This window comes from Dendrobates tinctorius, unplaced genomic scaffold (genome assembly GCF_039654945.1).
Source record: "Dendrobates tinctorius isolate UK_male_01 unplaced genomic scaffold, ASM3965494v1 ptg000230l, whole genome shotgun sequence".
In the NCBI taxonomy this organism is placed as follows: Eukaryota; Metazoa; Chordata; class Amphibia; order Anura; family Dendrobatidae; genus Dendrobates; species Dendrobates tinctorius.
The window spans coordinates 6346438-6370658 of NW_027361897.1; the positions used below are offsets into that span (position 1 = coordinate 6346438).

The window sequence follows — 24221 nt, forward strand, 5'->3', positions numbered from 1 at the left end:
CTCGCACACATGACTCCAGCCTCTATGTAAATCTCTACCGATCACTTCTTTTTTTACCTCTTTAGGACCAAACAAATTTTCATTTCTGTGCTTTCGTTTTTTTACACCCCTCTTTTTAGAAGAATCGTAACTTTTTTATTTTTCAGTCGATCTAGAAATACGAGGTTTCCTTTTTTTTTCCCTTGTAGTAGTGAATAAAAATTGATTATATTGCAATTCTGCCATTGTGTTTGGGGGGGGGGGGGGGGGATTTAGTTTTTATGGCGTTTATTGTGTAGTAAAAATGACCTCAGAAATCCAGGTCAGTAAAATTTCGCTGATAACTAATTTGGCTACATTTAGAAATTGGTAAAAAAAAAAGTTTTTTTTGTCATCACATTCCAAGAACGTTTTTTATTTTCCTGTTGAGGACTTCTGCCGGGGCTCGGTTTTTGTGAGGTGAGCGGACGGTTTTATTGATATTATCTTTGGGTACCTATGATGTATTGATAATTTTTTACTGCAGTTTATTTTTCTAGGGTGAAGTGGGGACCAACAATCTGGCAATCATTATGATCTTTTTCTCTTTACAGTGTTTACTGGGTTAATTTCATATTTCACTAAATCGCACTTTAAGGCTATGTGCCCACGTTGCAGAAATGCTGCGGAATTGTCCGCAACTCCCCGCCGCGGGTAAAACGCATGCGTTTTCCTGCAAAACAAGTGTTTTTAGCTTGCAGAATGCTAGCGCTTTTCCAAGCATCGCTTCGAAAAGTGATTGACAGGTTGTCACACTCGTCAAGCATAGTGCTTGACAAGTGTGTCCAACTTTTTACTATTGATGCTGCCTACGCAGCATCAATAGTAAAAGATAGACTGTTAAAAATAAAAAAATATTGATATACTCACCTCCTGGTGGCCCCAGTTCTTCTCAGCGGTGATCCAGATCCTCAACGGCGCTGCCGGCAAGTTCCGTTCCCAGGCGTGCTTTGCAAGAATGACCTTTGTGACATCACGGTCACGTGACCTCTACATCAGAGGTCATTCTTGCAAAGCACGCCTGGGAAAGGAACTTGCCGGCAGCAACGCTGAGGACTCCGGGGGCCAACATAGGGTAGGTATATCCCTATTTTTTATTTTAATTCTATTTTTTACTGGAATATGGTACCCAGGGCCAGGAGGACAGTCTCCTCTCCGCCAGACCCTGGGTACCATCCGCACATGAAGCGCTCACTTTACGCAGGGTGGGCATAGCCACATGTGTAAAGTGAGCATTTCAATGCAATCCTATGGTGGCGGAATCGCCGCGATTCAGCAAAATTAATGGACAAGATGCGGATTCTACCGCTATGCGATTCCGCAGCAGAAAAATCCAGGCATGGGCACAGCAACTGCAGAATCCCATTGGATTGCATGGGAATGCGATTTGTTAGCGTTTTTTAAGCGTTTCCACAGCGGCAAAAACACAAGTCCCAGCATGCCTACACCTGACAAGCTGCTGCGGTACCACAAGTCCCAGCGTGCCTGACACCTGACAAGCTGCTGTGGTACTACAAGTCCCAGCATGCCTACACCTGACAAGCTGCTGCGGTACCACAAGTCCCAGCGTGCCTGACACCTGACAAGCTGCTGTGGTACTACAAGTCCCAGCATGCCTACACCTAACAAGCTGCTGTGGTACTACAAGTCCCAGCGTGCCTGACACCTGACAAGCTGCTGTGGTACTACAAGTCCCAGCATGCCTACACCTAACAAGCTGCTGTGGTACTACAAGTCCCAGCGTGCCTGACACCTGACAAGCTGCTGTGGTACTACAAGTCCCAACATTCCCCACAACTGACAAGCTTCTGTGGCACCACAAGTCCCAGCGTGCCTTACACCTGACAGGCTGCTGATTGCACACAATGAGCGCATATTTTCTGCAGCGCACTACAACTCCCAGCACACTCTGTCAGGAGCCGGTCGTCTCCTCCGCACTCACATCTCCGGGGGGGCGGGGAATGGATATTATGTAGGTCACTACCGCTTCCGGCTGACCCGGATGTTGTTATGACGGACACTGGCACTTATGGGGCCCGGGGCAGTGTTCTATGCGCGGTAAGACGGCGCTGTAGTCACTAGTTGCACGTGTACACTAGGAGGGCGCCCCCTGCCCCGGGAAGAGCTAGGCCGCGTTGCTATAGTAACTAGCAGCTGAGACATATACGTGGTTATGGTGACCTCTGGTTGCTGTGGTAACGACGCTCCGACAGACCAGTGGGTAATCCAAGATGGCGGTGCAGCACTGGCTGGAGAGTCTGAGGGCGGCTAAGAAGACCTGCATCCTACAGGACGGTGACTGACATTCTCCATCTCCTTACCTCACACTTTTCTATATCCGGGCGGCTCTATGGTTTGTGCCCTTGTCCCTGTCTGCACATGTAGCAGGAGGATGAGATCCATGTGGGCTCATGCACATCCAATCAGATCGCAGCTTGTATTTTCTAAAGTGCCTTTGAGAAATGAGAGCTGGAATCTGATTGGTTGGTAAGGGTCAGCGCCCCACTCCAGTATAGCAGACTGCTGCTGCCATTATCTGGGGCGCGGTGAGCGGCACAGACCGGGGTCCGCCATCTTCCGTCTGCCTGCTGGGGTCACAGGTTTAGTCTTACATTTTGTCATTACAACTTTTCTTAGAAATCACAAACGATCTACAATTGTGGGGACCACGCTCCTCATCGCACCCGCAGGGACCCCAAAGCGATCGTCTGCTGAGTACATGCAGCATTTCTTTCTACATAGTCCTTTTTTTTATTATTATTGATTTATTTTTGGTTATACAGCGGGGAATGATTTTTGTATATAATTTTTGTGTCATTGCCCAGATCAGGGGAAAATGAGGGAAACATTTTAGATGATTTTTTTCCATTAGCACAAATGGCCGCTATCATAGTCTTACATTGTGTTCCCCTTTCCAGAACAATTACGGTATGTTTATAATAATAATTTTATTTCTATAGCGCCAACATATTCCGCAGCGCTTTACACTTTAGTGGGGACTTGTACAGACAATAGACATTACAGAATAATACCCAACTCAGATACCAGAAAAGTGAGGGCCCTGCAAGACTGCAATCCATCAATCTGACATTTATTTATTTTTATCAAGGACAGGGCTGAACAGAGCGATTTGGACCAGTTGCAATTCTTTCTTTCTTTTTTTTTTCTTCTTCCTTTTTTTTCCTTTTCTTTTTTTTCTTTTCTTCTTTCTTTCTTAAATTTTTTTTTCCACCCTCTGTCCCCCAAAATGTCATAAAAGACCTTTTGGAGGGCATTTCAAGACTGGTTCTGCTCCGTCCCGACATGATTGGTGGAAGGATTATTATTATTTATTTGTATAGCACCATTGATTCCAAGGTGCTGTACATGAGAAGGGGTTACATACAAATTACAGATATCACGTACAGTAAACAAACTAACAATCACAGACTGATACAGAGGGGAGAGAGGACACTGCCCTTTCGGGCTTACATTCTACAGGATGGTGGGGAAGGAGACAGTAGGTTGGGGGGTTGCAGCAGCTCCAGTGATAGTGAGGCAGTCACTCCAGTAGTGGTGAGGAGGCAGCGGGGTCATTGCAGGCTGTAAGCTTTCCTGAAGAGATGGGTTTTCAGGTTCCATCTGAAGGATCCGAGTGTGGTTGATAGTCGGACATGTTGGGGCAAAGAATTCCAGAGGATGGGGGCTATTCGGGAGAAGTCTTGGAGGCGGTTGGGAGGAGAGGAGGAGGTCTTGGGAGGATGGGAGATTAGTTCAGAGACATATGAGGGAGACAGGTTATAGATGGCCTTGTAGGTCAGTATTAGTAATTTGAACTGGATACGCTGAGGGAATGGGAGCCAGTGAAGAGATTTGCGGAGGAGTAGCGAGGAGAGAGATGAATTAGTTGGGCAGCAGAGTTAAGGATAGACTGGAGAGGTGCGAGGGTGTTAGCAGGGAGGCCACAGAAAAGGATGTTGCAGTAATCAAGGCGGGAGAGCATGAGGGCATGCACAAGCATTTTAGCAGAGTGACGGTTGAGGAAGGGACGGATTCTGGAAATATTTTTGAGCTGGAGGCGGCAGGAAGTGGAGAGAGCTTGGATGTGCGGTTTGAAGGACAGGGCAGAGTCAAGGGTTACTCCGAGGCAGCAGACCTCCGGTACAGGGGAAAGCATGATGTCGTCAATTGTTTTAGATAGTCAGGTAAGGAAGATCTGTGAGATGGGGGAAAGATGATCAGTTCAGATTTGTCCTCGTTCAGTTTGAGGAAGCGGGAGTAGAAGAAGGAGGATATGGCTGATAGACCCTTCGGGATTTTGGAGAGCAGGGAGGTGACATCTGGGCCAGAGAGGTAGATCTCAGTATCATCGGCATAAAGGTGGGACTGGAATCTGTGGGACTTTGAGTTTCCCCAGTCCAAGTGTATAGATGGAGAAGAGTAGGGGTCCTAGAACAGAGCCTTGGGGACTCCAACAGAGAGAGGGTGGGATGAGAAGGTAGTGTGGGAGTGGGAGACGTTGAATCTGCAGTTGGAAAGGTATGAGGAGATCCAGGATAGGGCGAGGTCTTTGATGCCAAAGGAAGAGAGGATCTGTAGTAGGAGGCAGTGGTCAACTGTGTCGAAGGCAGAGGACAGGTCAAGAAGCAGGAGTATAGAGTATTGTCCGTTCGCTTTGCCTGTAAGTAGGTCGTTGGTAATTTTGGTCAGGGCTGTCTCAGTGGAGTGATGGGGGCGGAAACCAAGTTGTAGATTGTCAAAGAGCAAGTTAGATGAGAGGTGGGAGGAAAGTTCAGAGTGGACGTGTTGTTCCTGGAGTCTGGAAGCGAATAGGAGCAGCGATATTGGGCGATAGCTGGACATAGCGGTTGGGTCGAAGGTTGGCTTTTTAAGGATAGGCGTGATTGTGGCATGTTTGAAAGCAGAAGGGAAGGTACCGGAAGTTAGTGATATGTTAAAGAGGTGGGTTAGGGATGGGATAATAGTGGTGGTGATGTTGGGGAGGAGGTGGGATGGGATAGGGTCAAGAGCACAAGTGGTGAGGTGTGATTTGGAGAGAAGATGAGCAAGCTCCCCTTCAGTGATGTTGGATAAGGAGGTTATGGGGTTTGGGCATTGGTCTGGTATACAAAGGGGTTGTGGTGGTTGAGCAATATAGACTTGCCGTGTTTGTTCTATCTTGTTTTTGAAGTGCGTGGCAAAGTCCTCGGCAGAGATTAGGGAAGTCAGAGGGGGCAGTGGTAAGCAGAGGAGGGAGTTAAAAGTATTGAACAACTGTTTGGGGTTGTGGGATAAGGTAGATACAAGGGATGTAAAGTAGGTCTTTTTAGCAGAGGTGAGGGCAGATTTGAATGCGAGTGTTGCTTGTTTGAGTGCAGTAAAGTCGTCTTGTGAATGCTTTTTCTTCCAGTGCCGTTCAGCAATTCCGGATGCTTGCCGAAGCTTTTTAGTGATGTTATTGTGCCAGGGTTTTCTATTGATTCGTCACACTCTGGTGTGCATGAGAGGGGCGACCGAGTGGATGGCTGATGCAAGAGTGGCATTGTAGAAACTAGTGGTAGTGTCAGTGTTGTGGAGTGAAGATATGGAGGACAGAACAGAGTCAGAGAGTGTGCGAGTGTCTAGATGTGCGAGGTTTCTGCGGGGGTGCGCATGTTGCTGAACATAGGTGACAGGTGAGGAGGACAGGGACGAGAAAGAGAGTAGATGGTGGTCAGATAGAGGGAGAAGGGAGGTTGTGAAGTTAGATAGGGAGCAGAGAGGGGTGAAGACCAGGTCTAATGTGTGTCCATCTGTGTGGGTGGCTGAGGAGGACCAATGGGTAAGTCCAAAAGATGATGTAAGGGACAGGGGTTTGGAAGCTGCTGACACAGCTCTCAGGAAGGCAGCGATGGTAATAAGCCATCTCTGCCTTTTCTGGCAGTCGCCCCCTTCCCATCTCCGCACATCCGTTTGCTCTACAACGATGTTCTAAACTATCCAGGCAGAGTCTTATGCGGACCGCTGATGCGATAAGGTGTTGGGAGGTCCGCACGTAGTTACAGAAATAATCTGTCAGCAGCGTATGTACCGTACTCCCCGTGCCCGTACCATGAGGCCGTGCTGAACTTAGCTGGCATCATCACGGCGGCCATGTGCCATTAAGGGATCATCAGTCCTGGAGCCACTCCTGTCCCTTTAATTCAGCCTTCTCCGTCAGGCAAACAGTGAAAAGGAAAGGCCGGGCACATCGTTTGCACATTGCATTTCATGTATTGGCACATGTATAGTGCAAATAAAAGAAATATCACGGACAGGGTTTTTTTCTTCCGGGTCAGTGGTCAACAAGAAAAATAAAAACAGGTTTTGCCTGAATTTCTAGACCGCAGTGTCTATAGGTATATAGGTAATAAGAATGGGTACTGGGAAATAACCCCGTATACAGGAGTGGTGTCATGGCACCAGAAAGGCCCGTTCTCATGGAGAGGTCACGTGTGATATTCTAGTTCTGCGCCCAAAGGTACAAAATCCCGGATTGTGCTCCTGATTCTAGCTGGACATATCTGGACCCGAAAAGCCACTTTCCTTTAGTGATGGTCATGTTTTATATGTCATGGTAAATCCATATGGTCATATTTAGCGGAGCTGAATTTCCTTCTAATCACAAGAACTGATCGGATCTTTCCCCACTTTTCTTATAGGCAGAAGGAAAGTTCACTATCTGTTTTCAGATGGGAAGGAAATGGCAGAAGAATATGACCACAAGAGCCATGACCTACTGGGTAAGAGGTTACGAGAGATGTCAGCGATCCCCGATCACCCCCTTGTTAGCATATAATCACCTAGCCTAAACAATTTTTTATTTTTTATTTTTTTTTTACGATTGGTGTCGTCGTATTCTTAGCAACCTGTAAAACCGTATTGCCGGGTCGGTTATACCGCCAAATAGTATCGAAATTGCGGGGGGTGGGATGAGGTTGGCATGTAACTGTGCTTGGAATTTTGTTTCTGCTCGGCAAAATTTTGGAAAAAATAATGCTATAAATCAAAACTACAACTCATGTAAAAAAAAAGTCCTTATACCTGCTCTATTGACAGAAAAATAAAGAAGGGAAAAAAATCAAAGGGCAAACATAAAAATTGTCCTTGGAAGACAATAAAGGGATTTTTTTTTAGGATTGCTTGGCCTTAACAAAATATGTCAGCAGTGTTTGCTATGTAATTTAAGAGCAGCATAATGTAGGGGCAGAGAGCCTGATTCTGGGGATGTCACTTGCTAGACAGATTGCTGTAGGTTTCATAGAATCCCTGTTTACTCTGCTGTACATGTAGCAGTGCTGTGAATGCTGAGCGCCGTATAACGCCGCCCACACAGTGATCGGAAGCTTTTTGTGTGCACTGTAATGTCAGCAAGCTGCTAATCAGTGGTGAGGGCGGGGGTACACAGATTAGCTGGACTAGCTTGCATGTGAGACCTAGTCCTGCAATGATAATCTCCTGCCAATAAAATACTGATTGTATTGAAACTAGAACACACCGCCTATTAAGTGACTCATCCCTGGAATCTGATTTGTGCGGATAACCGGTGTCCGATTCCCTCTACGTTGTTATCATTGGTGCATCGTATTTATAGTCGCTCTGTCGTCTGCGACTGATAACAGGGGACAGTAAATCCTATTGCTGAGAGAATCTTTGGCTTCATTTCTTGATCAGACGATGCTTCTCCATCTTGTCCATTTATGTCCTGTTCACAGTAAGAAAGTGGAAACAGAAGTCCTCTCTTGGGGCACACGGAGAATGGCAGACTGAGGTTGGCGACGCTCCCCTCCCAATTGTCGGGGTTTTACAGCCAGACTTCTTAAAGGAAAACAGTTCAAACGTAAGCTTATCTGACAGCGCTACGAACTGATTTTTTTATTTTCTAATATGAATACAGCTTCACCACAATGTCAGAATATTCCCGAGCTGACCATCTACAGGACCATATAAGTCCATCAGATAGACAGATTGTGAAGGGTCCATCTTTCCTCCATTAGTCGCTACAGCTACTACTGAAAAAATAAAAACATGGCCTTCATTTTCAAGATAATTCATTGATCTTCGGGTGCCTGATTCCCAACAATCCCTAGAACGGAGGTCTGGAACTAGGGAACCAGGCTCGTCAGGGCGCCGCCTTCCCTGGAGATGCTCATGCTTGAACTCTGCTCCTTTTACTGTCTATGGGACTGATGGAAATAGTACTGTAGTGTATTTCCGGTAGCCCCATACACAGTGAATGGAGTGAGGGTCGATCATGTACACCGACGCTCCATTCCGACTGTGAAGCCCCATTCTCGGGATCACTGGCTGTCCCATCAGTCGGACCCCAAGCAGTCTGTAACTTATGTGTGTATAGGGGATAACTTATCCTCTTGGGAATATCCCTATAAGGGTCTGTTTACTCGGACTGTCCGGCGGCACAACACGATCGCTTTACTGATCGGCGGATGTTTATTAGCCTGTTTACACAGACAGACCAAAGTAGTCGACGCGCACAGAGCGATCTGTAATAAATGTCTCCGTGCACATTGGCTGCCATAGTTCTCCGCAGCACGAGTCCTGTGCATTCACCGCCCAGAACGATGATCTTTTCACCAGATGAGCCCGCGTTCTGCTCATTCATCAGATGATCAGTAGCCTGTTTACACCACAAGACTATTCTGAAACCAGCGTTGTTAAAAACACTCGCTCACAATTCTCTTTCTTTGCATATGCAGCTTTAGGCCTCTCCATCCAAAGTAAAAGTCTCAGGGTGCCCCCTAAAGACATTTTTCTGTGTTTATTATTGTGTATGGCATTTTTAGTATTTCTTAGGCCTAAACACACTGTGGCCAAATGTTAATAAGTCTAGATCTAGAAAACTACATACAACCGGGGATGTTTCTGAAGCTGTGCCACCTCTTTGGTAAACTTTCTGATCTCGGTCCTCACACGTTTTGCACACATACAGTGACTTTTTATTCTGCAGCTCGTGTCGCTTTTCTGAAACATAGACTGAGAAAGTCCCCGACAGATTTACTACGATTTACCCTAAAAAATGACAGTGAAAATCCACCCCAGGTTTCCCAGATTTCAGTTTATGACCTACAAACAGCCTTAGATGCCCCAAGTTTAGTGATAGCGCACATTTTACTCACGCAGGCTTCTGTTAAAAACTGGCGTAGAAAAAAAACCTTATTACATTCTCTGCCCCAAAATTTCGGTTTTGGGTATGCCGTTTTTATACTGCCATGTTTTCACATAAACTTCTCTATAGGACGGGTAAAATCTCAGAAAAAAAAGCATATATTAAGGTGACAAAAAAAATGCCACTAGAAAAGCTTAATGGCTCTATTGTGATGGAGGAAAAAAATGACCTCTCTGACCGGTGCCGCTCCTGTGATCTCCCTGCGGGGACATAACATTCTCACATCTTATGACGGCTGCAGTCAATCAGCATCCGCTCTGTGATTGATTTCCTATGTTTCCTGCACCAGTAATGGCGTGATAAGGTGATAGTCAGTCAGTATTTAGGGACCACCATTGGTGAGGCAAAGTGGTAACCAGTCTTTGGGCATGGAATATCCTCATGTAATTTTATCTGTTTCTGTTCTTCTAGCCAGTTTTCATGAGGAAGGACACAAAATCAAGTTTTCAGTGGAGAATCCGTAATCTTCCATACCCAAAAGAGGTGTATAGCGTGACCGTGGACCGGAAGGAGCGATGCTGCATTGTACGGACCACGAACAAGAAGTACGCGGGTTACTCTACTCACCTCCACTAATTCTCCATCCACACTGTGCAGAGCAGCACGAGCTTTCAGCTCTCATTTATTTACAAAGCAAGTGGAAACGGAGCCGCTTCTCCATACTCCACATTGCGTCCCCCACCGATCTTCTGGAGGGGAACATCACTTGACCGCTGAAGCCAATCAACAGCTGCTGATGGGTTGCAGCCTTCACATTCTGGAGGAGACATTGTTTCTTACAGTTCAAATCGAATGTGAAGGCTGCCGCGGTCACGTGATGCCCCAAATCCAGAAAAATAACCAAGAAACCGGCCTAGAAGATGGAGGAGCGCTGTCGTTTCAGTGACGATCAGTTCTCCCCACCGAGTGCTTTTATATTAGTGTTCAACCACTTTAAATAAGCACTCCTATCAAGGTTTTTATCCCCTTAATATATTGAACTCATCATATTATACAGCACTGTGCACTTACAATTGCTCATTTTACCTTTCTACCCAGATAATTCTTCTCTTTTCTTTGCTCTGTGTAGAAACAGAAAGTCTCTTGCATTTATCATCCCCCTCTTCAACTCCTGACTCAGCTATTCTCTCCTCCCCCACCAGTGACTTTTAGGCCTGGATCACACATGCGAGAAACACGGCCGAGTCTTGCATGTCAATACCTGGCACTGCCGGCGGCACTCGGAAGCGGAGCGTGCGGCTGCATGTATTGCTATGTGGCTGCACGCTCCGCTCCCGAGTGCCGGGTATTAACATGCGAGACTCGGCCGTGTTTCTTGCATGTGAGATCCCAGCCTTACAGCGACTTATGAGTCATGCAGGGATCATTCACCTCTTGTTTCTACATAGAGCTTAGAAGGATTCAGCTAGTCAGTTTTTAATCACGTGAAGTCTTAGACCTAACGGAAAACAGAAGAATTATCTGGGTAGAAAGGCAAAATGAGCAATTTTAAGTACACAGTACTATATAATATGATGACTGCAATATAATAAGAGGATAAAACCTTTGTTGGGAGGAGGAGGAGGAGGGCTTCTTTAAAGCCAACAGGGACGTGAACATGGGAACAATATATAATACATTGTGTATACAAGCATATACAATGCAATGCAATAGTTCTGTGCTGTACTGTATCATGCCCGCCGGGCCTAGGAAGCTCGGACCTGGGGTTGTTAGACCCCTTCAACTCATCAGCACACGTAATCAAATTCTTCTCCAAAGCCATATAGATGTTGCAGTTAGAATTGATCTTAACATGTAAGTGCTATAGTGTCCAGCAATGGCAGCCACCACCCACTGCTCATGAGCCCGCACCACGGCCGGGCCGTAACACATGCAGGAAGGGGATTGTCTGGCAATTATTATCTCGAGAAGCTGCGGGTAAAATGTGGTAGCTCATGGCGCCCATTCAGATGATTTCTTCAGAATAGGAACTGCTCTTAGCTACGACTCAAGCTAATGGCCGACGTGTGGCTCCTGAGCTGCAGGAATGCTTCTCTGCCATCTATACTCTTGTATGGACTCGAGTTTTCCGAATAGAACCCTAACCACACATATGATCACAACGACCTCATGAAACTACCATTTCTAGTCCGTGATCAGGATTAATTAAAGCGCCACTCCAGATTATTTTTTTATTTCTGCGCTGGAGTGGTGCTACTTATCAAAGTTCCTTCCACCTAGCATCACACTTACCAGCCGCCGTCTTCATCTTGTATCGGCACCGCTCTGGTCAGCCTCGTGCCGTTTGTGATCTGCCGGATCACGCTAGTGTTTGCTGGAAGTCACAACTCAGTGTAAGTCTATGAGAACCAGAACGAGGGTCTTCTAGACTTATATTGGGAGCTTGTGACAGTTACCTCTGACTTCCACACAGTCCGAAGTTGCGGCCACAAGATGGCGGCACCAAGAAGAGCTAAAGATAGCAGCTGGTAAGTATAAGATAATGGTGAGGGACTTAGATTAGTAACACCACTCCAACGATGAAATAATGAAAAAATAAAATAAAAACATGCCACTAGAGTGGTATCGCTCTATTATCTTTATAACCCATGGGATGTCTGAGGTTGAGTTATTAATACATTTATTAACACACCTGAACATCGCTGATCTTACCCGTCCCAGGATGATTCGTTACGTCACAATATTTCTGCACATTTGTCCTTGGAACAATAGAGGGCGCTGTTGGAGAGGACGTCCTGGTGTAAGTAAAGCGCTCTCGGTCCAGTGACTTCGTGAAGCAATTGCGTGTCTTCTAGTAATAATGCGAGTCTGAGGCTTATATATATTTATCATCCCAGAGCACTGTACAGTTTGGGAAGCAACACAAAACTAAAATGACGTCATTACAAAAATTAAAAAAAAGGTTCCTACACATAATAATTTACAATCTAGAAGATAGAGGTCACTGCCCATATCACCTTAGACCGCTGGGGACCACCAGAGCTTTATTAGCAGGGTTCTCACTCCTGTAGAGTGCAAGCTCTTATGGGCAGGGAACTACCTCTCTTCTGAATTAACCATTGCTGACACAACAGAGGAGAGGTCTCCACTGATGAGCTCTGGTGGTCCTGTTTCTGGAGCAGTAGACATCTGACTGTGGCAGCCGATCACTGGCCTCAGTGGTGATGACATACTTGGTCTAATGCCCAGTGCGGTCATTGGTTTAGTCAGGGAATTTGCTGGACCTTCAACTTCGCTGCAGTGATGACGTGCCGACCATGTGCAAATGACCACCATGGCACAAACTCATCTCCTAGACCGGCGCTGTTCCAGCGATGCGTCATTCTTATATCACATGAGCACTGCAGCCAATCACAGAACCACCGACTGGCTGCAGTGCTAATGTGACCCTGCATCGGTCCTAGATCGATTCTTTGACAGTGGCAAGTTCCTAATGGGATTTTAATCTTCGGCTGCTTCCACCTTCGCAGATGATGTAGACCGCACGGATACATTTGGCACAGGAACATTTGTGGCTTCGCAAGAACTTAAAGCAACACTACGGTGCACATTTTTTAATCAGTTTTGGCCTCAAAAGCCTCAAAGGCAAATAAAATAATGGGATGCATTAAAAGAGGCATAGATGCTCATGAGGAGAACATAATTTTACCTCTATATAAGTCACTAGTGCGACCACACTTAGAATACTGTGTACAGTTCTGGTCTCCGGTGTATAAGAAAGACATAGCTGAACTGGAGCGGGTGCAGAGAAGAGCGACCAAGGTTATTAGGGAACTAGGGGGTCTGCAATACCAAGACAGGTTATTACACTTGGGGTTATTTAGTTTGGAAAATCGAAGGCTTAAGGGCCTGTCACACTAAGAGATATCGCTAGCAATATCGCTATAACTAGTGACGTTATAGCGATATTGCTAGCGATATCGCTATGTCTGATACTTACCTCCGACGGGCTCCCCCGCTGGTTATCGCTGATCGCGCGAGAACAGGCTGGACTGTTTCTCGTCGTCTGCTTCCTGTGGCGCTTCCTGCTGTGAGGACGAGTGACGCGTGGAGCCGGGCGGGAGGACGCAGGATCGCCTGGTGTGACAGGTAAGTAGCGATCCCCATCCCCTGCGATGTCGCTAGTGAGATCTGCCTGTGTGGCAGCTCACTAGCGACCACTTAGCGATGTACCAGCGATCCTGACCGCGTCATATCGCTGGTCGGGATCGCTGGTACATCGCTAAGTGTGACAGTACCTTTAGGGGTGATCTTATTACAATGTATAAATATATGCGGGGACAGTACAAAGACCTTTCTTATGATCTTTTTACTCTTAGACCAGTGACGGGGACAAGGGGGCATCCTCTACGTCTGGAGGAAAGAAGGTTTAAGCATACTCACAGACGCGGATTCTTTACTGTAAGAGCAGTGAGACTATGGAACTCTCTGCCATATGATGTTGTAATTAGTGATTCCCTACTAAAATTTAAGAAGGGTCTGGATGCCTTTCTTGAAAAGTATAATATTACAGGGTATATACACTAGTTTCCTTGATATTGCGTTGATCCAGGGAACTAGTCTGATTGCCGTATGTGGAGTCGGGAAGGAATTTTTTTCCCCAATGTGAAGCTTACTGTTTGCCAAATGGGTTTTTTTTTGCCTTCCTCTGGATCAACATGTTAGGGCAAGTTAGGATAGGATATGGGTTGAACTACACTGTGTGCAGAATTATTAGGCGAATGAGTATTTTGATCACATCACTTTTTTTATACATGTTGTCCTACTCCAAGCTGTATAGGCTTGAAAGCCAACTGCTAATTATGTAAATCAGGTGATTTGCATCTCTGTAATGAGGAGGGGTGTGGTCTAATGAAATCAATACCCTATATAAGGTGTGCTTAATTATTAGGCAACTTCCTTTCCTTTGGCAAAATAGATCAGAAGAAAGATTTGACGGACTCTGAAAAGTCAAAAATTGTGAGATGTCTTGCAGAGGGATGCAGCAGTCTTGAAATTGCCAAACTTTTGAAGCGTGATCACCGAACAATCAAGCGTTTCATGGCAAATAGCCAACAGGGTCGCAAGAAGCGTGTTGATAAAAAAAGGCGCAAAATAACTGCCCATGAATTGAGGAAAATCAACCGTGAAGATGCCAAGATGCCATTTGACACTAGTTTTGCCATATTTCAGAGCTGCAACGTTACTGGAGTATCAAAAAGCACAAGGTGTGCCATACTAAGGGACATGGCAGAGGTAAGGAAGGCTGAAAAATGACCACCTTTCAACAAGAAACATAAGATAAAACTTCAAGACTGGGCCAAGAAATATCTTAAGAGAGATTTTTCTAAGGTTTTATGGACTGATGAAATGAGAGTGACTCTTGATGGGCCAGATGGATGGGCCCGAGGCTGGATCAGTAAAGGACAGAGAGCTCCACTCCGACTTAGACGCCAGCAAGGTGGAGGTGGGGTACTGGTATGGGCTGGTATCATCAAAGATGAACTTGTGGGACCTTTTCGGGTTGAGGATGGAGTGAAGCTCAACCCAGACCTACTGCCAGTTTCTGGAAGACACCTTCTTCAAGCAGTGGTACAGGAAGAAGTCAGTATCGTTTCATGCAGGACAATGCTCCATCACATGCATCCAAATACTCCACAGCGTGGCTGCCCAGTAAAGGTCTAAAAGAAGAAATAATGACATGGCCCCCTTGTTCACCTGATCTGAACCCCATAGAGAATCTGTGGTCCCTCATAAAATGTGAGATCTACAGGGAGGGAAAATAGTACACCTCTCGGAACAGTGTCTGGGAGGCTGTGGTGGCTGGGGCACGCAATGCTGATCGTAAACAGATCAAGCAACTGACAGAATCTATGGATGGAAGGCTTTTGAGTGTCATCGTAAAGAACATCGTGGCTATATTGGTCACTGATTTTTTTTTTGTTGTTTTTGAATGTCAGAAATGTTTATTTCTAAATTTTGTGTTCCTCTATTGGTTTACCTGGTGAAAATAAACAAGTGAGATGGGTATATATTTGGTTTTTATTAAGTTGCCTAATAATTCTGCACAGTAATAGTTACCTGAAAAAACAGATATCCTGCTAAGCCAAATCTAAAAAAAACCCACTCCAACTTCCAAAAATATTAAGCTTTGATATCTATGAGTCTTTTGGGTTGATTGAGAACATAGTTGTTGTTCAATAATAAAAAGAATCCTCTCAAATACAACTTGCCTAATAATTCTGCACGCAGTGTAGATGGACTTAAAGTCTTCCTTCAACCTTAATTACTATGTTAGTTTGTACAAAAAAATTGAAAAAGTGTAGACATTGCTGACATTTTTTGCACAAAGTTAGGTATCGTAAGTGGGCATATCTTAAGGAAACGATGCAGCCAAGAATTTTTTGGCAGATTTTTTTGAGCCTAAAGCTAGAAAATGATGACAATTTTAGTGATAAATCTACCTGCCCATAGCCGGAAGGAATGTAAGTTTAATTTCCCAACATTAGAAGAGTCCAAAATGCATCCAATAAGAAGTTTGCAACTCTTGTAATAAACTTGGCACAGCGGTGGAAAGATCCCAGGAGCCGAATAACTAATGCATCAAGAAATCTATGATCTGCAACTTTTTTAATGGCAACAGGTTTACATAAGATGTCATGTTTGCCTGCAGAGAAACAGAGGTCTGACATTGGGTTATCTGCGTAATATATGGACAGTGGTGCTCAGGACGAGAGCGGCAAACTGCAGCAGCCATGGCTATGTGCCCTGATCTCACCTCGAGAGCCACATTCAGGTCTGAGATATGGTCTTGAGACATATTCTGTGCGGAGAAACTGCAGAAGTCACCTGTGTGCCCCTTTGACAGCTTTGTGCCGTGTGCCACCATATAAAGTAATAAATGTCCCATTTATAAATTGCATATCCTCTGAGTGCCCCCTATAAAGTAAAAATGCTCCATTAAAGGCAATAATGCCTCCAGTGCTGCCTTATAAAGTAGTAATGCCTGAGTGCCATTTAGAATCTAATAAGTGCCGCCTTAAAAAGTGATAACAGCCCGAGTGCCTCCTTGTGCTTCTTTATAGGGGGCACCTAAAATATTATAGTGCACCTTAAAAAGTAATAATGCCCTCCTGAGCAATTATTTAAAAGTAATAATGCCCCATGTAAAAATAAAATAATGATCTGAGGTGCCCATCAGACAAGTCCTCTCTCTTTTTAGAAAAAACTGAGTGATACGGTCCTGTCATTCTGCCGCCTACAGAAGGATGCTGACATCATATGCGTGCCCCCATCCGGGCCACAGGCCAAACCTGCAGCCTCCAAAAAATTAAAAAATAAAGGAAAATGGTGGAGCAGAGAGCCAGTGGTATGCTGCTCCACCACAGGTCCACACATGTAGTGATGTCCTCTGAACTTGGAACAGTCTAGAGTGGCATTCGGGGTCCCCCAAACCACTGGTTGGGATACCTACATTAATATCGCTATTTGCCCTAGTCTCTCTCTGTATCAATCATATTAAATTAAAGGGGTTGTCCCACAAAGAATTCCTCACTCATTGCCAGGATAGGTGATAATCGGATGATTGGTGGGAGTGTGACTTCATGTATGATCACTACACAGTTCGCCTCTTTAGGTCTATGGGAGCGATCCTGCGCATGTGTGACCACCACTCTTATAGGCATTGAATAGAACGATAGTAGCGCAGGCGCACGTCTGCTTCAGAAGGCGGAAACAAGACCCCTGTTCTCGAGATTGGTGGGTTCTAAATGTTTGGACCACCTCATAAATTTATCTCCATTCCTGTGGATTAGCGATAGGTATTATTGTACGAATGCTTTCTTGCTCATTTAGGGTCTTAAAGAGTTGATGGAGGAAGCGCGTCTGTATGTCAGTACATTGGGACCATTCTCTGGGCTCTACCTTCATCCATTTTTGTTTTCCTGTATTCTTGCTGGAACTTGCTTTAAAAGGAAAATAAAAGTGACTAATACCGGCTGGTGGAGGCCGTCTACATGTCTCGGCACCTCGTGCGCTGCGCGTTATCAGCTCGAACAATGTCCCAGATATATTAATTGTAAGGAACACTCAGTGGTTGGATTACTGCTCAGTTCCTCCCTGTCCCAACCAAACTTCTGCGCTTTGTATAGTCTTTTTATCTATCATTGAGGAGTTAACACTTCTTTAACATGTCTTTGTGTTCATCTAATCTCTGCTGTTTAACCTTTGACATCTCCCTTATTATCCACGTCTGCCACCTTTGCCAAATACCAAGAGGAGCTACATCACAGGAAACTTTAATCTCTGTCGGAGCACATTCTGCACCCAGCCGCTCTGCTCGCTCATCGTTTTCTTCATTTATCTATATTTGGAATTTACTAATTGAGGAATATTCGGTAGATGATGGACAAAAAACAGTGAAACGTACCAAAAAAAGAAACAATGCAAATCATACAAAAAATTAGGAAAATTTCTAAAGCAACCTTGGTGCTGAACTAGGAAATTAGTCCTTGTAAAAGGCACGTTGGCTAAATGTGGGCAAATAGTTATCAATAGTTATTTAGTTAATAATAGTAATTATCAAAATGTTACTAAAATTGTGGGATCCAACTCGTAAAATGAAATGGCTAATTGAAACTGAAATTTTGTATACATGACCATCTTGGAAGCGTCCTCTGACGGTGGCTTATTGCGTGGGGTCCGTCTTGCTATGTACTGTAGACATTCTTGCCACGCGACCGTCCCCCTTCACACTCTCTCTGATAAATCACAGACCTATCAGCTGTCTAAAATATCTTCCTCCACGTCTGATACCGTAAATGTGAAGGAATCAGCCAGTCACTTGCAGAGATTCCTCTTAGTCCTTTCGTAAACCAGTAAGTGCTAAATGTTTGCTGTACTGTAAGGTGCGGCTAATGCACAGTTTTAGGGGCTCACACGTACTTTGGGGGGTACTTATTCCTCCTATATTTGAGCCAGGCCTTCCACAGCTATTGTGACTGTTTCATATGGTTTTACTTTTGATTTCCACCTACTTTGTTCTCACAGGTATTATAAAAAGTTTTCTGTTCCGGACCTAGACCGATGCCAACTGGACCTGGACGAGAGCTCCCTAAGTTTTGCCCACGCAAATAATACTTTAATCATAACTGTAAGTATTGACACGTCAGCCTGTGGAACATGTATCCCAGCGAGTATGTGCCACATTTCTGGTGGCTACTCCCACTGTCTTCATGCTTTTAGGCTGTTTTCACACATCCATGGCTCCCACATCCATACACTCTAGGATGCAACAGACTGACTGTGGGTCTCTTGAACAAACTGGACAGATAGAATTAAATGTGTACTAAAGGTTTCAAACAAGTGTGGAAAACCTTCTGCAAAGTAAGAACTCTTAAAATTGAACTGTTGATAGGTTCTTTGACTGAACAAAGAAGAAATCTAAATCAAATCGATATTTGGTATGAGACCTCTCTTTGCCTTCAAAACTGCATCAGTTCTTCTAGGTACTTCCATACTGTTTTTGAAAGAACTCGGCAGTAGTGATGAGCGAGAGTGCTTAGATAAGGTATTATCTGCCATGCTCGGGTGCTAACTGAGTATCTTTGGTGTGCTCGAACAGTATGTTCAAGTCCCCACACCTGAATATCTTGCGGCTGTTCAACATGTAGGGATTGCCTAACATCATGCAATCCCTACATGTGTTGAGACTGTTGAACAGCCCTGAGACATGCTGCCGCGTGGACTCCACCATATTTTTCAAGCACGCCAAAGACACTTAGCACCCGCGCATGCTCAGATAACACCTTATCCGAACACGTTCGCTCAACACTACTTGGCAGGAAGGTTGTTCTAAACATCTCGAAGAACTAACCACAGATCTTCTGTTGATGTCGCATGTGCAAATTCTCCCGTCTCTTTATGTAATCCCAGACAGACTCAATTAAGCAGGACAACAACCCTAAACATACAGCCAATGTCAGTAAGAATTATCTCGATAAAGAGCCCTGATCTCAACACCTTCCAGTCTGACTGGGATTATATGAGGAGCATAAGCCGACATCCGCAGTTCTTCAAGATGTGTGGAACAAAACTTCCCTGCAACGTTCCTTCAAAAACTGTGTGCAAGTACCTAGAAGAACTGATGCCGTTTAGAACGGCGGTCACACCAGATATTGATTTGATTTAGATTTTCCTTTTGTTCATTCACTTAATATTTTAATTTTATCAATTAGCAAAATATAAACACTTCTATTTTTGATAGCATTCTTACTTAGCGGAAATTTTTCCACATCTGCCCAAAAAGTCTACCCTGTAAGGCTGTTCAGTTCAGGCACGGTGGTCCATACAGAGCACGAAACACGGATGTGTGACAACCGGGCTTACTAGGTAGCACAGTGTGGGCTCATTTCCTTGGTCGTACTTTGATGTAATGAGTTACGTATGGGGAAATTGATTTAGAAATGTGGATAAACACTTTAGACAGTTTTGGGGATTATGTTTTATTTTATTGATTATCGCGTAAGGGAGATTTAAACCCCCACAAATATTTCATGCTGACACTACAAGCTATGGATACGTCTTATACAGTGATGGCACATGGCTAGCTTATGCCATTGATCAATGATCAGTAGCGGGTCTGACTGCTGCCGGTTTAGTTTTCCCTGCACAGGGGCACGTGGCTTGTAAGGAAACTGCTCCATTAATTTGAATGGCCCGTGGTGTAGTTGCCTGCACAGTGATGGGTCGGGGTGTCACTGTAAGGGGTCATGGAGTGATGCTTTATTCTATCAATATGCCATGATTTTTCTAAGGGAATTATCCATATTCAGAATAAGCAGACCCAATAATTTTTTAAAAACATTTTTGTTTGAGTGTATATGAGTTGGTGACTCTAGGTTAAGCACCTGTTCACACTTAGTTTATGCTTGGATGTGACGGTCAGTTTTTTTGAAATTTGTATTCATTAACCTTCTGACTGAGCACTCCACCTCTTAGCCACAGGTGATTTTAATCATAGCAGGGCCACCACCCCTCCACAGAGATATAGATTCCAGTCTTCGGAGAGGATTTACATAAGTTCCCATACAGATGAAGACTTTAGTCTAAGTGAGGATTGGCATTAGGTTAGGGTCCTGGAATACAAGAAACGCCTTACTGTCGCTGCCAGGTACACATAAATTGGCCATTTTATGCGCTAAGCTTTCTCAATTTTTCATATTTCATTTTTCATGTTTGCATGCTATGGCGCTACAGAGTGCTTTCTTTTTTTGTTTTAGTCCAATACATTTTTTTTGATTGGATAGAAGAAATAACTTTTGACATTTCATCTCTCTTCTGTGTTTCTTCAATCATCATTTACATTGGAAGGAAACAGTTGGGGCTCAGATCTCCACGCTACAGGAATACGACCCAGTCCCTTCATTTTAGAGGGCTAAACATGGGGATGGGTTCACTTTAAGATATTTAGGTTCGCTACCAAAATGTAAAAAAGTGCAGATGTGCGGCACACATGTTCAGTGACTTCATGCAGATGACTTGCATTGCTGTTCGGGGGATTTTGGTATGTGTCCAGATTGCTTCTTCCACCAAAAATAAAAAGCTGATTTCCAACATTTTTACTGCTGTCACTTCAATCCCGTACTGTAATTATTAACAGTTTTCCCCTAAAAATAACAATATGACCAGAGAATCGCTTTGTCTTAAAACGAGTCCCAAGGGTTTCAGATCTCGCGGGTGTCCTTGTCTGAAATGCGTTGGATGGCATTTAGACTTAGTACTGGAATAAAAAAGGTTTGCAGCCATTGCCACAGAGAGTAAAACTGAAACTGTCTTGTAATGGTAAAATATTACACTATCTGGGGAGATCAGGATTAAAAACACATGGCTGCTTTCTTCCAGCACCACACCCGTCCACAGGTTGGCTATGGTATTGCAGCTCAGTCCATTCACATCAGTGCAGCTGAGCATTGCTGCCGGACACAACCTACCGCAGACACTGGCCGACGTCTATCATTGCATTTGCGCACAATATTTTGGCCACTTTGTGGATTTCCTTGTTGAAAATTATCACCCTAAATTTATTTTCTTTAAACCATTTACTGCATGATTTAGTACCTACGGAAAAAAATAAAGAGCGCCTATCGCCAGTCTGGGGGTGCCCTTTTTATTTAATTTCTGAATAACACTCATCAGCAAAAGTGGTCAGAAGGGTCCCTATTACCCCAGTGGTAGATTGGCTCATTCGGCTGTACACGGAGATAGACACGGGAACATTGCGGCTTTAAAGGGACTCGGTCACCCCATTTTAGCCCTATCAGCTGCGGCCACCGCCATCAGGGGCTTATCTACAGCATTCTGTAATGCTCTAGATAAGCCCCGGATGTAACCTGAAAGAGAAGAAAAATAAGAGATTATACTCACTCTGGCGTCTGGTCTGGTCCGATGGGTGGCGCGGTCTGGTCCGGCGCCTCCCATCTTCATACAATGCTGTCCTCCTTCTTACTTCTGCCGCAGCTCTGGCACACTTTATATGCCCTGTTAAGGGCAGAGGAAAAGAACTGCAGTGCGCAGGCGCCGGTCCTCTCTGACCTTTCCCGGCGCCTGCGCACTGCAGTACTTTACTCTGCCCTCAACAGGGTTAGGGTGAGTATAATCTAACTTATTTTTCTTATCTTTCAGGTTACATCGGGGGCTTATCTACAGCATTACATAATGCTGTAGATAAGCTCCTGATGGCGGTGGCCGAAGCTGATAGTGCTAAAATGGGGTGACAGATCCCCTTTAAGAACTTCTTTTGGTTTATTATGGACAGCATAAACCAGGGTGTAGTAAAACAAATACAGCCCTCTGGGCAAAACAGATAAAGAAAACAAAATGGTAGCAGAAAGCACAGTCCTTCTGAGAGCGAGGTTCCTCCCTCTCACCGCTAGCAGAACACACAGACACATACACTATTCAGGTTGGTTCCAGCATAACAACTTCTCTGGAGTGTTCCTCTCCACACACTGAACTCTGCTCCCTATGGAGGCCAGCTACTTAAGCCCCAGACCACACCCTGGGGTGGAGATAAGGTGGACATCCTCCCTCCCGCTCTATGGATGTCCACATAAAAGCCAGGACTGCCGGAAATCGCCACGTACAGTGATTAGCTATCTCATCTGGAGTAGAGATGCACATGCTCAGCCTACGATCCATTCTCTAAGGCATTGTTCTCAGATCTGTAGGGGTGAAACACTTTAATCCAATGTGTATGAGGGCTTTCAGACACTAGCCATGGCCTATTAAATGACTGCGGATTGACTTCATGCAAGCTGGCTGATTGGCGGTCATTTACTAGCCTGTTTAGACAGGTCGACTGCACTGCCATGGGCACAGAACAATCGTTAATTGGTCTCGGCCGCACGTGATCTGTGTTTATGAGGCAATGTGCTATCGAAAGCCATGATTTTTTTGCAGCCTTAAAGTCATTTCACCCTACAATCTAATAGTAATAATGATGTCTATAATTTCTATTCTGTGTTTTTCTATCCAAGCCATCTAATCTATCTCACTCTTTTCATTGTCCATGTCTTCATAGTATCAGAAACCGAAGGAGATTCTCGCTGTCGAAGAAGAATTGCAGAAAGAACTGAAATCTATGAAGTCCAGTTCTGAAGGGGATGTCGACTGCAAAACGCAGTGATTCGGGAATGTCTTCTGTTATCTTTTTAGTTTTTCTATTTAAAAGAATAAATGTGTATAATTGCATCTCTGCCTGTTCAGTATGGGGCAAGCTCCCATTTACACAGGTCCACATAATCTAGTAATCAGACCCCCATATCATACACGTGAGGTTAATGAATGCGAGGACCGCGGAAGGTGCAGGGCGCTCACAGTTTTGTATGTTTGCACTAAGCCTTCGTAGACCCTCGGTCAGGAAAGGCGGCTTAATGGCTCCAATTTAACTACAGCAAATGCAGTGGAGATTACTGTAACATTTCCCAGACCAACGTTCTAGGACTCTGCAGATTAAATGATGATTCATGAACGCTTAGACTTAAAGATGAATGCGCTGAGATAAAGTTTTAGACGACTCAAGAAAATATATTGTGATGTTTGTGTCGTGAGGTTGAGCTGGATGAAAACTTTGGCTTCCAGCAACCGCCCCTCTGCGCCGCACATAGCTCCGTCTGCCCGTTATATGGCCGGATATGGGGTAACAGCAAATGAAAACTCCCCACTGCTATAAAATTCTCTTTCGTAGGCGAGAGATTTTTGTTTTCTCAAGATTTTCCATCTTAGGTTATGATCACACTTTGCGTTTTTGCTGTGTTCTTTTTGCTTTTTTATGCAAATTTTAAGCAACGTTTTACAGTACCAACAGAGTATGAGATTTCTGAAATCTGGTGGACACACATTGTTTTTTGGAAAATTGCGGTGGTTTTGAAGCTGCAGCATATCACTTCTTTCAGCGTATCTGCACGGTTTTTTCACCCATGGGAAACAATGGGTGAGTGCAAAAACGCAGGTATCAGTTTTTGGTGCAAAAACTTATGGAAGGTAAATCATGCTTTTTTTGGGGGGGGGCACTAAACTTTATCAACATGCACAAGAGACAACAAAAATTCAGCAAAAACTGCTTTTTTGTAAGCAGCTTCTTTACTGCCAAGAGAGCAAGTTTTTCCTGCGGAAAAAGACTCAGCAAAAACGCAATGTGTGAACATAGCCTTAATATCTCTTAGGGCTGCAGTCAGTCTTCCATGTAACTGATGATTACTTGAGCATGGGTTTTCTTACATTTTTTTCTCTGTTGGTCCATATGCATTCCTTTCCATTGTAAACCCATTCTCCTTCCTATACAGCACAGTGGAATCTGCTAGATGGCCACAATCGCGTATTATCCTGACCATCACACCTTTATGCATGTTGCACATCCCTCTCCAAAACCACGGCCATGGAGTTTTTTTGCAGCACCCATTCTTCTGGGAAGGCTTTTTCCAGTTATTTGGAGTGTAATATAAAAAAGTTTGTGGATACATCTAACCTCATCCAATACGTA

General features: G+C 44.5%; 2 protein-coding genes across 6 annotated transcripts in view; one reads left to right on the forward strand and one right to left on the reverse strand.

Moving 5' to 3' along the window:
* The window catches only part of POLL (DNA polymerase lambda), a 39436-nt gene extending 37376 nt beyond the window's left edge, over positions 1-2060 (reverse strand). For 2 of the 3 annotated variants that reach the window (XR_012222583.1, XM_073555809.1), the window contains exon 1: positions 1858-1968. Coding sequence is in view for 1 of the 3 variants with exons in the window: in XM_073555809.1 (XP_073411910.1) it covers positions 1858-1893 (36 nt within the window). In the remaining 2 variants the exon portion in view is untranslated. Of the gene's footprint in view, positions 1-1857 lie in introns of all 3 variants that reach the window. The other variant, XM_073555810.1, reaches the window with a different exon arrangement.
* DPCD (deleted in primary ciliary dyskinesia homolog (mouse)) lies at positions 1071-22930 on the forward strand. 3 transcript variants are annotated; one of them, XM_073555813.1, is made up of 6 exons: positions 1071-1093; positions 6678-6758; positions 7731-7855; positions 9614-9747; positions 18230-18332; positions 22761-22930. In XM_073555813.1, exons 2-6 carry the CDS (start codon positions 6719-6721, stop codon positions 22863-22865), a joined length of 507 nt encoding a protein of 168 aa, XP_073411914.1. In that variant the 5' UTR covers positions 1071-1093; positions 6678-6718; the 3' UTR covers positions 22866-22930. The 3 variants fall into 3 exon arrangements, with proteins under 3 accessions (XP_073411914.1, XP_073411913.1, XP_073411912.1); XM_073555812.1 differs by lacking the exon at positions 1071-1093 and adding an exon at positions 1951-2076; XM_073555811.1 differs by lacking the exon at positions 1071-1093 and adding an exon at positions 2083-2313.
* Positions 22931-24221: the final 1291 nt, after the last annotated feature.

Bases quoted from the DNA above. Each gene is read 5' to 3' on its own strand.
- DPCD (XM_073555811.1), top strand. From the start codon at position 2,250: ATGGCGGTGCAGCACTGGCTGGAGAGTCTGAGGGCGGCTAAGAAGACC. The intron at 6,759-7,730 runs GTAAGAGGTTAC...TCCTGTTCACAG, and splicing joins CAAGAGCCATGACCTACTGG to TAAGAAAGTGGAAACAGAAG. The intron at 7,856-9,613 runs GTAAGCTTATCT...CTGTTCTTCTAG, and splicing joins TAAAGGAAAACAGTTCAAAC to CCAGTTTTCATGAGGAAGGA.